Below are 17877 nucleotides of genomic sequence, written 5' to 3'. Positions count from 1 at the left end.
GTTATTTACATCGTTGTCTTGCAATGTGCTGGGGGGCAGCCTGCAAGAATCACCATGTTTCCCATGCTTACATAGCATGCTTACAACATATTAACCCTAATCCATACATCTTTGGAATGTGGGAGGGAACCAGAGCACCCAGAGGAAGTCCACATAGTCACGGAGTTCCAGGCCTGGAGTTTGGAGTCCTCATTCATAAGACATAGGTGCAAAAGTAGGCCATTTGGCCCATTGAGTCTGCTCTGCCATTCTATGATTCATCATCCAGGATCCTTGTTGTTATTGGTGAGTTCTGGAGTTGATACTGAAGATAGAAAACTGAAGGTCGATCGGAAGTCTGGAATTTTGAGGCCACGGGGGAAGTCAACTGCAGTGTCTGGGAATCTAAGAGTTTAATGGATGTTAGAGGTTGAAAGTGATGTGTCCTGGGGTTGGAGGACTGTGTGTGTGTGGGTGGGAGGGGCTGGAAAGGGAGCTTGCTTTGTTATTGTTGCTTTGTTGCCTGTTTGTGCTCTTGATTTGTGGTGTTCTGTGTTGTTAACGCCGAGAATTGTGGGCATGCTGTGTCGGTGCAAGAATGTGTGTTGCCCCCATATGTCCTTAGATTGTGTTGGTTATTAAATCAAACATTTCACTGTATGTTTTGATGTACATGTGATAAACAAAAATGAATCTGAATCTGAATTGGCACGAGGGCTAGTAACCAAAAGGGCACAGACTGGGATTTTAAAAAAGTCACAGATTAGTTGAGGTTTTTTATCATGTGTGTTATATGCTAGAATGCACCATTTAAAAGAAAATTGAAAATCAATAAAGAACATTCATGTGACTGCAGGTAAAGTGTGCAGATGGTGCTGCCTGACCTTTCTTAAAGACCTGGTGCGCTAATGCCCTGTGAAGTCACTGTTAAAAAGAAAAATCAGTCAGAAATTGATGGACCAAATAAAAATTGATCCCCACCCATCAATTTGTTAATGAGGTCCTCTTCATGAATGCCTTATGGTTTGTGCTTCATTTCCACCTGCGCCCATTATACAGATCGAAGCTCATAAATAATGGTTTATTACAGTTCACAGTCTTCCTCAGAGCAGCTTACTGTTGTGACCTCTTAAAAGCAGCTGAACTGCCTTCGAGGATGGCACTTCATTCACACATTGAGTTTTCTACACCATTCTTTATAAACAGAACAGCATAACAGGCCTTTGTATATGATATCTCTTTATATTGTGCTGACCGAGCTCATGTTTCTGAAGAAGATGTGAATTACGAGTTTTGTCTCTGATGGTCACTACTTACTTTCCTGGTTCATATTCAGTTTTTCAAATATGAGGTTCTTCAGGTGCTGGAAACCAAATGTAACACACACAAAACTCTGGAGAAACTCTGCAGATCAGGCAGCATCTATGGAAAAGGATAAATGGTCGATGCTTCAGACCGAGACACTTCATCATATTCAGTTTCTGTTTTTAGTTTAGTTTTGTTTCATTTTTTCTTGCTCTTCAGTTTCATTTCTCTTAAATAACTTCGCTCATTGCAACACGTTTCAACAACTTTCTATTCTGGCCCTACTCCAAAGGCTAAATTTTGACACTGTCTCTCTGCAGTGCATTCCGGTTGGTTGCATCACAGCCTGGTATAGAGGCCCCGATGCGCAGAGTCACAGAAGAGTTGTTGACTCAGCCAACTGTATCATAGGCACAACCCTCTCCACCATCAGGGACATCTTCAAGCGATAGTACCTCAAGAAGGCAGCATCTGTCACTAGTAATCCTCACCATTCATTGCTGTAATAGAAGGGCATGAAAGCAAAGTGTTTGAGAGTATTTAAAGTGGAAGTTGATAGGTTCTTGATTTAAAAAGGATATCAAAGGTTATTGGGAGAAGGCTTGAGAATGGGGGTTAAGAGAGAAAATAAATCAGCCATGATCAAAGGGCCGAGCAGATATGATGGGCTGAATGGCCTAATTCTGCTCAGTATCAGTCGAGGTGATACAGGAACCTGAAGACCCACACTTAATGGTTTAGGAACAGAGTCTTTCCCTCTGCCATCAGATCTCTGAATGGTCCATGAGCCCATGAATACCACCCTGTATTCCTTTTTGCATATTTATTTTTCAATTTACAGGCATGTTTTAATGTCTTTGTACTATATTGCTGCCAAAACACACATTCCACATCATGAGTTAGTAATAATAAATCTGATTCTGATTTTAAGAGCAGCACCTCCCAATCTTTTGGGATTTAAAAAAAACTCAGCCTTATTTTTTTTTGATTGCTTTGCATTTTCCACACTGTATTCCATCTGCCATGTAGACACCCACTCACACAGCTTGCTTGTCCGAATCCTCTTTGCAATGAGTTAATCTCCTGTGGCACTGCTCATGTACAGTCCACCGTAGCTCGTCTCAACAGCTGGAGAATACATCCACTTTACTCCTCCTGTACCTAATAAAGTTGCCGCTGAGTCTTCTGCTGCTGTAGTCTATCCACTTCAAGATTTGATGCGTTATGTGACCGGAGATGCTCTTGTGCACACCACTGTGGTAACGGGTGGTTATTAGAGTTACTGTCACCTTCCTGTCAGCTTGAGTCAGTCAGTCTGGCCATTCTCCTCTGACCTCTCTCATTAACAAGGCATTCTCACTGGATGTTTTTATTTTTTGCACCATTCTCTTTAAACTCTAGAGCAGGGTCTCGCAACGGGGGTTCCGTGAGAGATCATAATTTTTAAAAAATGTCGTTTTTTTGAACTTTGCGCGATGCTAGTGCTCGCAGTGGTGGGCAGTCACCAAGCAGCCCTGTTAGCAATCTCATTAGAGTGGCAGTGCACAGTAGGACCCTGTTTATTTGGTTGAGTCCATTCACAGTTTTTGACACAAGATAGGTAGATAATTGGTTAGTACTCTGTTGCACGGGGGAGAGGGGGGAGGTGATGAAGAGCATGAAGTGCATTTTCCAAGCATTGAATGGTCTGGCCCAACTTGAGCTGTTTCATCAGCCTCTCCTTGTGTAAAATACATGGGTATTTTGTTAACCCCTGAGTTTCACAGACATGTCTGACAGCTATTGTGATTTTTGAAGAGGAGGTGTGAGATGGAAGAGGAGGATTCCAGGCCTAGGCCTGCGGACAATTCTGATAAGGTTAATGATGAAGAATTACAATCTTCTGACTTTGAGAGAAGAGGAAGAACTCTGTGAGCTGCAGTCTGATCGTGCACTCAAGTTGAAATTTACTGTGCTGCCCCTGGGCAAGTTCTGGATTTCTGTGAAAGAATAATACCATGCCATTCATTGGAAAGCAGTGAACATTTTGCCGTAGTTTTCAACTTCTTTCATGTGAGAGCAAGTTTTTTCTTGTTTAACAAGCATCACGAGCAAGGATAGAAATCATCCACTTCAGTTGAAGGTGAATCCCATGTATGCTTATCTCAAGTTCGATCCAGAATTAAGTCTTTATGCAGCAAAAAATAGGCACAGGTTTCACATGCTAAACCAATATTTGAACCTGATCATGTCATTTAGTTTGAAAATGTTTGTTTTCAAAGTCTTGCAGAGAATTTGTCTTAGGCTATATTTTTATTCATGTTGCTTTGGCTTGTGGTTTTTAGTGACTTTACTATTCAACATTGTCAATAAATTTCCATGTTGTAAATAGTATTAAATAAAATCAATTTTACAACCTTTATTTAAATTAAATCTACCAAGCCTACCTTTAGAAAAATTAAATCCCATTTTAACTTAAGCCAGTTATTTAACAGAAATTTATTATCTTTGCCTTAAGAGTTTTTAAAATTTATGAAAGAGAAAGAGATTCATTTCAAGGAAGGTAAGCTAAATTTAACTACCTGTGTTCTTTTCAAGAAAGGTTGGCTAAAAATTCATTCTCTCAAAGGAGCATTGACAATTATTTTTGGATTGTTATATCTACAACATACTGGTCACGCGAACGTACTGTGAGCTGTAGATATAGCCGTCTGTGGCAACGAATTCCACAGAGCCATCATCCTCTGGCTAAAGAAATTCCAGCTCATATCTGTTTTCAAGGAGTGCCCCTCTATCCTGATGTTATGCCCTCTGCTCCAAGACTCCAAAACTACAGAAAACATTTTGGAAGCATATGATGAAAAAATAGGGATACTTTGTCCCCAGTTCCAGTTGGACGGGCACTAGATTACTTTCTTAATGGTCCAGGCACCTTTGGTTTATAATGCACATTTTCATTTTTCTTGTCACTAAGAGTGCTCGAAGCCAGTATCGCAGAAAACAAGGCCAGCTTGAAAAGAACGCAAGGAGAGGTGTGGAGTGACTCGCTTAACCCGTATGATCGGAAGAGACAGGAAAACTGCCCTGTGGGACTGAAGAACGTAGGAAACACTTGCTGGTTCAGTGCAGTCATTCAGGTGAGAACTTGGTTGTTTCTTTCTCTCTAGATGTTTGATTTCTCTTCGACCCATGGCAGGGGTTTATGGAAGTATGTTCAACTCAGTAGCTGATTTGAAATTCAGAATCAGGTTCAATATCACCAGCATGTGTCATGAAATTTGTTGACTTTGCAGCAGCAGTACAATGCAATACATAATAATAGAGAAAAAAATAGTAAATTAACTCAATAGTGCAAAAAATAGAAATTAAAAAGCTGTGGGGTAGTGTTCAGGGGTTCAATGTCCATTCAGAAATCAGATGACAGATGGGAAAAAGCTGTTCCTGAATGGTTGAGTTTGTGCCTCCTTCAGGTTCCTGTGCCTCCTTCCTGATGAGAACAAGGCATGACCTGGGTGATGGTGATCCTTCATGATGGATGCCACCTTTTTTTGAGGCATCACTCCTTAAAGTGATACGGAGGCTAGTGCTCATGATAGAGCAGACTAAGTTTACAACTCTGCAGCTTTTTTTGATGCTGTGCAGTTGTCCCCCTCCTTCTGCCCCAAACAAGATAGTGATGCAGCTAGTTAGAATGCCATGCAACACACAAAATGCTAGAGGAACTCAGCAGGCCAGGCAGCATCTATGGAAAAGCGTACATTAGATGTTTTAGGCCTGACTCCTCATCAGGTTGCTGCCTGGTCTCTTGAGTTCCTCCAGCATTTTGTGTGTGTTGCTTGGATTTCAAGCTTCTGCACACTTTCTCTTATTTGTGAGTTAAAATTCTGCCCTTGGCTTTGCTTAATGTAAGTTCTAAAAGAGCCACTGGGTTTATATTCTGAGGTACAGAGAGAATTTTCTTAAGACTATCACTGGCCTGAAAGTGTGGTTTCAAGTCCTCATCTTAATGGCCTGGCACTCCTGCATGTCTCACTCAGCTGCTTCAGAGGTCTGATCAGATTTGATCGAACAGCCAAGAGTTAGTGGACGGTGACGTTATCTGGACATTGGTACAATGCGATTAATGAAATGTTTCCTAAAGGGATTAATCGCATTGCACCAATGTCCAGATGAATGTTCCTTCAGCACAGCATGGAAACCAACCTCCCTTCCATGGACTCTGTTTGCACTTCTTGCTGCCCCAGTAAAGTAGCCAGCATGATCAAAGATCTCAGCCAACCCAGACATTCACTCTTCTCCGTCAGGCAGAATATACAAAAGCCTGAAAGCATATACCATCTGGCTCAAGGACAGCTTCTACCCCGCTGTTATAAGATCATTAAACCATCCTAGTACAATAAGATGGACTCTTGACCTCACGATCTACCTCATCAGTTCACAACAGATTCACTTTATAGCATTTTATAGTATTCAAAGAAAGCACCATTTCTCAAATGAGGAACACTATTTCAAAGATGGTCCTTTTGAAACTCTGTGGAGCTGCAGAGATTATCAAGAAGTTAAATAAACATTGACCTTCAATGCTAGAAGGATTGAATTTAAGAGCAAGGAAGGAAGTTACGTTGCAAACGTACAAGATACGGGCGAAGCTGCATCTAGATTACTGTGTGCAGTTCTGGTTTTGTTTCTTGAGAAATTATATTCTGGCTTTCAAGGCAGTGCAGGGGAGGTTCACCTGGGTGATCCCAGAGATAAGGGGGTTTGCCTGTGAGGAGAGATTGAGTCACCTAGGACCATAATCGCTGCAATGCAGATGAATGTGAGGGAATCTTATAGAAACATATAAAATTATGTATAGGACAGATAAAATGGAGGCAGGAAAGTTGTTTGCAGTGGTAAGTGAGAGTAAAACCAAGGGTGTAACCTCAAGATTCGGGGGAGTAGAATTAGGATGGAGATGAGGAGAAACTGCTTTTCCCAGAGAGTGCTGAATCTATGGAATTCTCTGCAGAGGGAAGCATTAGAGGCCATCTGATTAAATAATCAGATATTTACACAGTAGGATTAGAATCTGGTTTAACATCACTGACATAATGTATATCATATAATTTGTTGTCTTGTAGCAGCAATATAGTGTAATTCATTAAAAAAACTATAAATTATAATAAGAAATATATTAAAAAGTAAATTATATAAGTAGTGTGCAAAAAGAGAGCAAAAGTAATCAGGTAGTGCTCCTTGGTTTGTTCATGAACACTGAGAAGGGGAACAAAGGATTATTAGGGGGGAGGGGGGGAAGCAGACAGTTGGAGCTGGGTCCATAACCAAATCAACCATGATCTTAATGAATGGTGGAGCAAGCTTGATGGTGTAGTCCTGCTTCTGGTTCTTGTAATCTTATGCAACAAGACTTGCGTATTTTACCCTCTTGCAATAAAGAGCTAATATTCCTTTCGTTTTAGTTACTTAATGATATCCATATGTTAACTTTACGTTGCTTTGTATACAAATATAAATCTCTGTAAAAGCCACCATTTTAAGTCTTATACTGTTCAAATGCTTTCTGCTTTACCAGCCTGCGTACCAAAGTGGTTTGCCTCATTTCCTCACATTATACTGTATCTACCATGTTTAGTCCAGTCACTAAACCTGTACAAGCCCTTTAGCAGAGTTGTATGACCTTATTGCCTACTTTGCCCATCTTGTGTCATCTACAAACCTAGGTTAACATCTATGGCATACTTATTAAAATTGACTGTAACAGAAGAGGCTTTAGTCTTGATCCATGACGTACCTCATTGGTTGTAACTTTCATGTCACTTGTTATTTAATTCTTCCCCTTCCCTCTCAGTGTATACATCTAATCATGTTACACTAACAGCTCTCTTAAACATGTCCTTAATAATAGATTCCTGTACTTCCCTAAACACTGATGTTAACTGTCTCTGTTTTCCTTCTCTTGATGTTTTGTTCTACAACTTGCCAGTACCTTTTCAGAATACAAGAAGTTTAGAAAAGTGCTATCAACACAAACGTAACTCTTGGTTCAACTAGCGGCTTAACCTAGGGGGAGACAGCCCACAGCCTAGCCAAATTTAAGAAATCTTGTTTGGGTGGATGCTGCGTGATGTGTTCCCTGTTACAAATCAGTACCACGAAATAACAGACAGTACACAATATACGATTAAATGATTGAGCTTTATAGTTCTTAATTTGACTATATGATTTGTAAAGAAACAAAAAAAGAAAACGGCCCATTCTCATAAAATAGACCAATGTGCAATGTTGGACCTCATGGTTCAGTCCACTGGTTTCCCATTGACCTCTGCCCAGCGTAGCCGACCATCGGACCCTTACTCTAAGTCCACTCCGTCCGGCGGTCTAGCAACTCCCTCCATTCTCATCTTCTCTCCTCATCTCTCCCCAGCAAAAGACTGCAAAATCCCTGCTCCCAGACCCACGAGAAAGAACAACATCCCACTCATTGGATAACCTCTATTCCAAAGCTCCGTTATCTCTAGTCATCACCCAAACATTGCTGCTACAGAGAAACTATTATAGTAACAGTGAAACCTTACAGCGCGTTACACACCCTCCCCCCACCAAATTTAGTCATGTCCTCATTACATTGAGATAACTTGCCAATCCTTCCTGCAAAACACTAAGTCCAATCCAGGTGTAGACATTCCCTCCAACATGGTAGGGGTCACACTCTGTTCCCCTGGTGCTATGTTGGCCAGCCTATCCAGTGGTCTCCTAATTCTCTGAGACCTCTGTACCCCCTCACGTAACTCTTCAGGTTCAGACACTACTGGACATACTTCCGGTCTACCTGGTGAGGCCTCCCCCGACCTATCACTCATGCCCCCCTGCAATTTGGACCTCTCGGTCCTGTGGCCAAGCCCTGCTTCATCCCTTGTAGGGTCCTGCTGCAACCCAGGCTGTCCACAGTTAGCCCCCCCCCCCCCCCCCCACAACTTCACCTGACTCAGTGGGAGAAGGAGCCTGGAAGTCTCTTTCTCAATCAATGGGGAGTTAGCAAAGGGCAGCATATCCCACACATCCAGGCCCTCATCCTCCGAATCAGTATCCTACTCGGGTGGGGGCCGGCCTAACCTCTCCTGCTGTGGGCCCTGCAGTTGTCCCGCATTTCTGCAGAGTTCCCTTATTAGGTGTAGGCTCCAAGTTGGGCTCTGGGCCTACCAACACCTCTTGTTCCGGGGCAGCAGGTGGTTCCGATGGAGAATCTTGACAGGCCCATTCCCATCCTCTGGTTTCACCCCGAAAACTGGTAGGTTTGGCATTTAACTGAGCCATAGGGCTGAGCCGCCTAATGATTGGCCAACTTATGCTTTCCAGGTAGCCCCAAATTCCTTATGAGGAGCCGGTCTCCCGGCAGGAGTTGGGAGAACCTCACCTTTTGATCATACCTCCTGTTATTTCCTTGACTCTGCTTGGCAGCCGCGACCCCAGCTAATTCATAAGCCCTTTTCAGCTCTCTTCTCATGTCAGACACATATTTCAGATAAGTCTTCGGTGGCAAGTCATCCTTGTCGGTCCCAAAACAAAGGTCGATGGGCAATGTCGCCTCACGCCCGAGCATCAGATAGTATGGCGAGTACCCGGTAGCTTCATTTTGGGTACAGTTATAACTGTGGACCAGATGTCCAGTATGTTGACTCCACCTGCTCTTCTTGCTGATCTGCAAAGTCCTGAGCATGTCTAGCAATGTCCGATTAAACCTCTCGGGCTGGGGATCACCCTGCGGATGATAGGGCATGGTCCTCAACTTCTCGACTCTATGCATACCCAGTAACTCATTGTAACGCTCCGCTATATTGGCTCGTATATGTCTAGGGGAAATCCTGCCCAGCACCAGCCTGAACGCTTCCCGCTGGGTCGGTTGGTGTACCACTGCCACCCAAATCAATCCCAAACATCAATCATCAGCCAGCACACACAGTATGTTTTACCAAGTACACTTTATAGATATTACTAAGTCTATGAAATTAATATCAGTTCGATACAGAAAAGGAAATAATGGAAAAAAAAGGCGCCAGACTTATCAAAGTCCAAGTTCTTCGTGCACAATCGTTGGAGCTCAATCAATTCCTGACAACCACTCGGATCCTGTCAACTCACGGCTCGGGACCACCCGGAGTGATCGACCGGAGCCTTTCCGCACATCCGCCGCCCTCCCCGTCTCTCCTCCAACTCCCCGTCCGCCGTCCTCCCCGTCTCTCCTCCGACTCCCCGTCAAAAACCCCTGTTCCCAGTCATATGAGATAGCATTATCACCTGAAAAAATAATAACATGAACACCCATTGGCTAATAGCACCCTGCTGTCTGTACTAACCCGAGCAAATGTCTAGCTAGAGACTTTCTCAGCATTTAACGTAACATAGAAGCCATTTTAATCCACATACACAGCAGTTTAAAAGATTAACGTAACAAAGAAGCCATTTAAAATTTAACATACAAAAAAAAGACCCCATACATCATGAATGAGCCTGCTTTTGAAATCCCGTCCCTGGTCACTATGTATCTGCTTGGGAAGGTCATAATAATTGAAATACTTCTCCCATAACACTTTGGCCACCATGGACACCCTCTGGTCCTTGGTAGGAAAAGCCTGTGCATATCTGGTGTAGTGAGCTGTGATGACTAATACATTCGCCGCGTTGCTAGCGTCGGGTGGAAATCCATATACTCCAGGTTCAGGGCCCCCACACTCTGCGAGTGGGACAAGGGAGCTGCCCGCGTAGGCAGTGTCTTCCGCCGTATGCATCGAATGCATGACTTGCAGTATTCTTCGACCTCCAACTTCATTCGGTGCCAGTAAAACCAGTCTCTGAGCAATTCATAGGTCTTTTCACCCCCAAATGTCCAGAATCATCATGAAGTGCCTTAAGCACAATCCTCCGATACTTTGGTAGAACCAGCTGGCAACGACGAGGTCGGTCTGGGGGTGATGTGATCCGGTATAGGATCTAGTTCCGCAACTCCAACCAAGTCCGTTCTCCACCGCGGCGTGTTTCGTCTTCTCTGCCTGAGCCATGTCTCCCTTTTCGACCACGGACCAAATGATACCGTTGCACGGGTCGTCTTGCTGAGCAGCTGCCACTTCCCCAGAACTCAATTCCAGCAGCTGATCTGTCTTCAGAGCAGTCAGGTTACGGTAAACTTGGGGAATGGCGTCTTCAGAACCTCCCAATTGATCCACCGTTCGATTTTGTCCCTCCTCTCCGTCTGCCTTCACGGTAATGGCAAACTGACATAATGGCCTTCACCCCCGGGGCAGGAGCGCTCGAACTTGGCCTTGTAGAGGTAGTCACTCAGTTTATCCACCACAGCCCATTTCAATGCCAGAAATTCCAACTAGTGCATGGGATAGTTTTTCTTGGAGGGCGACAGACTACAGCTGACAAATACCATGAGTCTCAACCTGGTGCCTTGATCCTGACACAGGACACCCCCTAAACCCTCTTGGCTGGCATCCATGTGCAGTAGATACGGCAATCGGGGGTCCACAAAAACCAGCACTGGCACCTGGGTCAGCAGTTCCTTCAACGACTGAAAGGCCTCCTCATATTTTGCATCCCACCTTGGTCGAAAGGGCTTTGACGGGCTAAGATACTCTCCAGCCTCCTGTCCTTTTCTCCCCCTCCCTTTCTTCCCCAAGTGAGGGTAACCGCACAGAAGCTGCTTCAACGGGTGACTCACTTTTGTGTAGCATTTCACGAACCTCCGAAAGTAACCACAGAACCCGAGGAACGAGCGCAGAGCATCCTTTTGAACTGGAAAAATCCCAGGGGGCATATAAATGCTGTCTCCTCTTTGTCGGCCTCTCTTATGGGGATCTGGTAATATCCATACCTCAAGTCCAGCTCACTGAACCACTTTGCACCACTCAGGCAGGCCAGTGCGTCTTCAATCCTCAGGACCATATACTGGTCAGGGACAGTGAGCCTGTTCGGAGTCCCGTTGTCCACACACATCTGAACCTTCCCATTCTTCTTTTGGGCCACTACTATTGGGGACGCATGGGGGCTTCGGGACTTGGGGATGATCCCAGCTTCCTTCAACTTACACAAATATTGCCGGACGTCCTCCACCTCTGCAAGGGCCAGTCTCCATGACCTCTATCTTAACGGGGTGTCCTCGGTCACCTGGATAGTGTGACAAGTGCTCTTGGAACAACCCACATCAAACTCATCAGTGGAAAAGACACCTTCCAGCTTCATTATCTTCTCTACCAACTTCCCCTTTCAACCCACAGGAACTGGGGAGTCCCCAAAGTTGAATGACTCAGCGGCCAACTTTCCCCCTTTTTCCAATAGTTTCTCCCTGGCTTGTCTCACAGGGGCACTAGACATTACCGTCACCAGGAAGAGATGTGCCAGGGGCATCCCCCGCTTGAAGGTGACCTCCCTCTTCGTAGTGTTCCTGACAATCACTGCCATCCTGTTCGCCTGTACAACCGAGGGCTTCTGCAATTCGGGCCTCACCAGTGCCCCAGCAGGAAACCTCGACTGCCCTTGTGGTCTTCCGGAGCTTCCAATACGAGGACCTTGCCCTCAGGCACTCCGGGAAATTTGGGGGTCCCCATCACTCTTGCTACTTCCCTGGGCCGTACCACCATTGGCTTTGACTGGATGAACCACACAGTCCCTCGACCAAATTCAGTATCTGGCCCAATGCAGCCACTCACTTCCTCAAAAGCAGCTCGAAACACCAGGTGCATGGACAATGTTCCCAGAAATCTCTCGCCAGCCTTCTCCTTGCAGGCCCCCATGAGCTTCCTCACAAGGGGGGTGTTGGTCCCCAACAGAATTGAAACGCTGCCTTTCTCAACAGGGTCCGGACAAACCAGCACTAATGTATCAAGGACCTCAGACACTCCCACATTGGCCTCCGAGAACTCCAAGTTCACTGACAAATAGCTGTCATAACAGGTAATCACTATCACTAAGCCCCCAGATCTCCAGTGCCCTGAATGGGGTCAATGGTAAGTGCTACAGATACCGGTTGTAAAATGAACAGTACAACAACGTGACTGGTGTTGAGTATGGCTTTAGCATAAATACCCTCTGTCCATAGTGACAGACTGGAGCATGATCCCATTAAGCCTTCATGAATAGGGCCTTTCGCTTTCGGGGGTTCCTTGGTATATTGCTGGGAACGTGTTCCCCCAGAGACACCAGGCCATTCCCTCACTGGGTCTCCTCTAGGTTTTCCCAACGACTGTCTCTGCTGAGGTACCCGGGGGGCTCACTCTCCTTCTGGCGTGACACCTGTTGCCAGCAGCCCTCTGCATTGTTCATCCCCTTGGGGGATCTGCCCCTTCACCCCCAGTCAGCTCCATCATATGGGGGGGGGGGGTTACACCTGCTGATAACAGCCGACGTATCTCCGCTCTCAACTACCACAATCTTCTCTACCGCTCCCTGGGGTAGGCTATTCGTGGTCACTTCGCTGCAGGAGGCCACTACTGAGGACTGTACCCTGCTGATTGAGGCCTCCCGCGCCCCCGATGCATTCTCCTCTTTCAACAAAAGATGGAGGGGGGCGCGTCTTACAAGACTGTCAGAGAGCCCAAGCAATGAGGTCCTGGGACTGGGCGCCCCTGCCTATCTGGTCCACTCTTAACTGATCTACCTCAGCCACCTGAATGACCCCTCTGCACTGCAAGCAATTTAGTTGCCTCCCTAGCTGAAAAAAGAAGCACAAAGCTTCTCCCCCTTCTCCTGACGCATGTTCTGAAACCCTACCATGAGCTCCATTGGGCTTCCTGTTGGGCCAAAGGCATTGTCCAGTGCTATTTGGTGCTATTACTTGCTGGGCAATGTAACTCACTTGTCCCATCCACCCACCCATATTGTCCTCTAACCTCAAAACAGCCCATCTTTGACCTCCAGTCTCCAGCAGACTTGTGGATTCGCAGACGGTCCAGAAACAGTAAGTTGTGTTAACCTGATAACAGTTCCTGACCTCAGCTAACTGCCTCCTGCCTCCCGCCCCCCCCCCCCCCCCATTTGCTTCGCCATTCCTGCTTCTCACCCTTTGGCCTTTTACTGCTCAGCTGCCCAGCACTGCAAAGACTGGCTGAGAACCACAGTTTGGAAACGAGCGGTTCTGGAAGTGATACTGAGCTGGAGGATCAGGTGGCTGTTCCTAGCTGAATGACCCATTTGTTGCTGTAAAACGAACCGTGTTTATTTTCTGACAGGTTTCCACTCCAGCACACTCAGATGTTATTCACTCATGTCACCCTCCCTTCGAATCCCATTTCCCCCCACTGATTACATGTTGATTTTCCTTGCCTCTGTTACACCCAAATGGCAGTGATTCCAGGCAAGTTCCACTGTAGCAGGGGTTCCCAACCAGGGGTCCGTGGATCCCTTGCTTAATGGTATAGAAACATAGAAAATAGGTGCAGGAGTAGGCCATTCGGCCCTTCGAGCCTGCACCGCCATTTATTATGATCATGGCTGATCATCCAACTCAGAACACCGCCCCAGCCTTCCCTCCATACCCCCTGACCCCTGTAGCCACAAGGGCCATATCTAACTCCCTCTTAAATATAGCCAGTGAACTGGCCTCAACTGTTTCCTGTGGCAGAGAATTCCACAGATTCACCACTCTCTGTGTGAAGAAGTTTTTCCTAATCCCGGTCCTAAAAGGCTTCCCCTCTATCCTCAAACTGTGACCCCTCGTTCTGGACAACCCCAACATCGGAACAATCTTCCTGCATCTAGCCTGTCCAATCCCTTTAGGATCTTATACGTTTCAATCAGATCCCTCCTCAATCTTCTAAATTCCAACGAGTACAAGCCCAGTTCATCCATTCTTTCTTCATATGAAAGTCCTGCCATCCCAGGAATCAATCTGGTGAACCTTCTCTGTACTCCCTCTATGGCAAGGATGTCTTTCCTCAGATTAGGGGACCAAAACTGCACACAATACTCCAGGTGCGGTCTCACCAAGGCCTTGTACAACTGCAGTAGTACCTCCCTGCTCCTGTACTCAAATCCTCTCGCTATAAATGCCAGCATACCATTGGCCTTTTTCACCGCCTGCTGTACCTGCATGCCCACTTTCAATGACTGGTGTATAATGACACCCAGGTCACGTTGCACCTCCCCTTTTCCTAATCGGCCACCATTCAGATAATAATCTGTTTTCCTATTTTTGCCACCAAAATGGATAACTTCACATTTATCCACATTAAATTGCATCTGCCATGAATTTGCCCACTCACCCAACCTATCCAAGTCACCCTGCATCCTCTTAGCATCCTCCTCACAGCTAACACTGCCACCCAGCTTCGTGTCATCCGCAAACTTGGAGATGCTGCATTTAATTCCCTCATCCAAGTCATTAATATATTGGTCCATAGATTTAAAAAGGTTGAGAACCCCTGCACTATAATCTGTTTGGCGTCGCGGGATGGGCGGGGAATAGAGCCTACACACCATCAAGGTCATATATACAGAAAGGTGCCAGCAGTATCACAAACGATCCCGCCAACCCTGCTGTTGGACTGTATGTTTCACTCCCATCAGGAAGGAGAGTACGTGGCATCCACATCAGGACTAGTAGACTAAAGAACAGTAAGGCTGATCAACACCTTCACTCACTAACCCACCCCTCCATACCTCCAATCACCACTACTTTATCATTTCCTATCAGTCACCTTATGTACAGACACTTCTGTGCCTAGCATCACATTGTGGACATATAATCAATCTATGAACATAATCTAATCTTGTGTATTTATGTTTATTGTGCTTTTTTATTATCATGTTCTTTATGCTTATTGTTTTTTTTATATTGCATTGGATCTGGATTAACTATCATTTCATTCTCCTTTACACTTGCGAGCACGATTATTCTCAGCAAAGTTTACCACCTCAGTGGTTAATTTAAAACTCATATTCTTGTGCTGTCGGTTGGCAGGGTGGAGATGTGTCTCTACTCGAGGAGGTGTGAGGCGCTCCTTCCCTCCGCTAGCCTGCAGGTCACTCTTGGGCAAGGTGCGGCACCACCTTCTTCACTCCTTCAACACTCCTGTCTCCAGTTCCCTTCCCCACTTCCTGATCCGGGTCACAAGTCCTGGTTATGTGATCACTGACGCCAGACAATCTCCGAAGAGTATTGATAATGGCTGGGGTCAACTGTCTTGTAAGGACACTGCACAGAAGAAGGCAATGGCAAACCACTTCTGTAGAAAAATTTGCCATGAACAATCAATGTCATAGGACCAAAATCGCCTATGATATACGACAGAACACATGATGATGATGCTTCTGCTACTTTTCTGAGCACTTTATACTCACAACCTTTAACCGCCCTGCAGCTCTGCTCTTCACTCCCCTCCAGATCAGTGAGGAAGTTAAATGATTAGCTTTATTTGTCACTTCAGAATCAGAATCAGGTTTATTATCACTGGCATGTGAGGTGAAATTTGTTAACATAGCAGCAGCAGTTCAATGCAATACATAATCTAGCAGAGAGAAAAAAAATAAATAAAATAAACCAATAATAAGTAAATCAATTATGTATATTGAATGGATTATTAAAAAATGTATACACCTAAACATACAGTGAAATGCATCATTTCTGTCAACAACCCAACACAGTCTGATGTGCTAGGGGCAGCCCACAGTTGTTGCCATGCTTCTGGTGCTAACGCTGTTTGCCCACAATTTACTAACTGTAATCTGTACATTTTTGGAATGTAGGAGGAAACCGGAACAATTGGAGGAACCTCACATTATCATGGGAACAACGTGCAAACTCCTTACAGGCAGTGGCAGGAATTGAACTCTGATCTTTTAGCTGGTGCTGAAAAGCGTTACGCTAACCACTACATTATCACGCTGCCCATATCCCCCGCATCCCGACCAAAACATCCCAGGCCCCTGCTAATTCCATAATGGGTTCAAGTTTGAGTATTCACTCGTCCAATTCAGCATCTACTCCTGCTTTGTTTTGTAATTGTATACTGTTGGGCAATTTTCAATTAAACGTCTTGAAGAGTCTTGTAATGCAGTGAGCCAAGTACAGGTTCAGCTTATTGTCATTCTGCTGTACATACGTACACTGCAAAATGAAACAATGTTCCTCTAGACTAAGGCCCACACAATATAACTCACAAAAAATGCATAAAGTAGTATTACCACAAATAAATTAACAAGTAATAAGGTGTACATACGACAGAAAAGCTACTGATGCTTCATACATGATGAGACCTGGGTGGTGGCAGGGAGTTCAGTAGTCTTACAGTCCAGGAGAAAAAGCTGTTTTCCCATCTTAACAGTCCTAATGTTGTGGTATCTCCAGCTTGTCGGAAGGGATTCAAAGAGATATTTGGAGAGATAGGACAGATCTGATGTGTTGAGAAACTGATGATCCTTTCACCAGTCCTCTCAATCTTTTGTAATGTCTTGCAGTCAGATAGCCTGCAATTCCCATATCAGACACTAATGCAGCTGGATAGGACACTCAGTGGTGCTCCTGTAAAAAATGGTTAGAAAGGTGGGGTGGTGCGGCAGAGAGCCTCACTCACCTCAATCTCCTCAGGAAGTGGAGATGTTGCTGTGCTTTCTCAGCCAAAGAGATGGTGTTGAGGGACCAGGTGATATTGATCGTGCACACCCAGAAGCTTCTGAGTCTCTGCACAGGGGAGGCATTTATGTGCATGAGGAGTGGTCAGCCTTGCACTCCTGAGCACTCCCCAGCATGAGGAGTGATCATTGAGTGTTTGAACCTGGAAACTACATCATAAAATATGCTCTGATGAAGAGTCTTGGCCTGAATTGTCAACTGTTTATTCCTCTCCATAGATGCTGCATGACCTCCAGCATTTTGTGTATGTTGCTGTGGATTTCCAGCATCTGCAGAATCTCTTGTGTTTATAAACTTTCTCCATTTGGTAGCAACAGAGGGAGTGCAGAAGAGATTCACCATGACCTGAGTTATAGGGAACGATTGAATAGGTTAGAACTTAATTCCCCGGAACGGAGGAGAATGAGGGGAGATTTACTAGTGGTATACAAAATTATGAGGGGTATATTTAGGGTGAATGTATGCAGGCATTTCCCCCTCAGGTTGGGTGAAACAAGAACTAGAAATCATAAGTTTAGGGTCAAAGGTGAGGTATTTAAGGGGAATCTGAGGGGTATAATCAATAAGTCTATAGAATAATAACCATAACAGAATCAATGAAAGGTCACCCAACTATGGCATTCAACCAGTGTACAGAAGACAACAAACTGCAAATACAAAAAGAAAGAAGAAATAATAATAAATAAACAGTAAATTATAGATTAGATTATGAGGACACTCAGTCCTCGTTTATTGTCATTTAGAAATGCATGCATGCATTAAGAAATGATACAATGTTTCTCCAGAGTGATATCACAAAAAAAGGACAAACCAAAGACTAACACTGACAAGACCACATAATTATAACATATAGTTACAGCAGTGCAAAACAATATCATAACTTGATAAAGAACAGACGATGGGAACGGTAGAAAAAAGTCTCAAAGTTCCGATTGACTCCCTAGTCCCCGATAGCAGGTGGCAGAAGGGAGAAACACTCTCTG

General features: G+C 44.9%; 1 protein-coding gene across 6 annotated transcripts in view; it reads left to right on the top strand.

Moving 5' to 3' along the window:
• The window catches only part of usp25 (ubiquitin specific peptidase 25), a 551935-nt gene that overhangs the window by 370043 nt on the left and 164015 nt on the right, over positions 1–17877 (top strand). For all 6 annotated transcript variants that reach the window (XM_072259857.1, XM_072259852.1, XM_072259853.1 and 3 more), the window contains exon 5: positions 4238–4400. Coding sequence is in view for 5 of the 6 variants with exons in the window: in XM_072259852.1 (XP_072115953.1) it covers positions 4238–4400 (163 nt within the window). In the remaining variant the exon portion in view is untranslated. The remainder of the gene's footprint in view (positions 1–4237; positions 4401–17877) is intronic.

This window comes from Mobula birostris, chromosome 6 (assembly GCF_030028105.1).
Source record: "Mobula birostris isolate sMobBir1 chromosome 6, sMobBir1.hap1, whole genome shotgun sequence".
NCBI classification, from domain to species: Eukaryota; Metazoa; Chordata; class Chondrichthyes; order Myliobatiformes; family Myliobatidae; genus Mobula; species Mobula birostris.
Note: the sequence above shows the minus strand (reverse complement) of the source record. Positions and strands in the feature narration are given on the sequence as shown.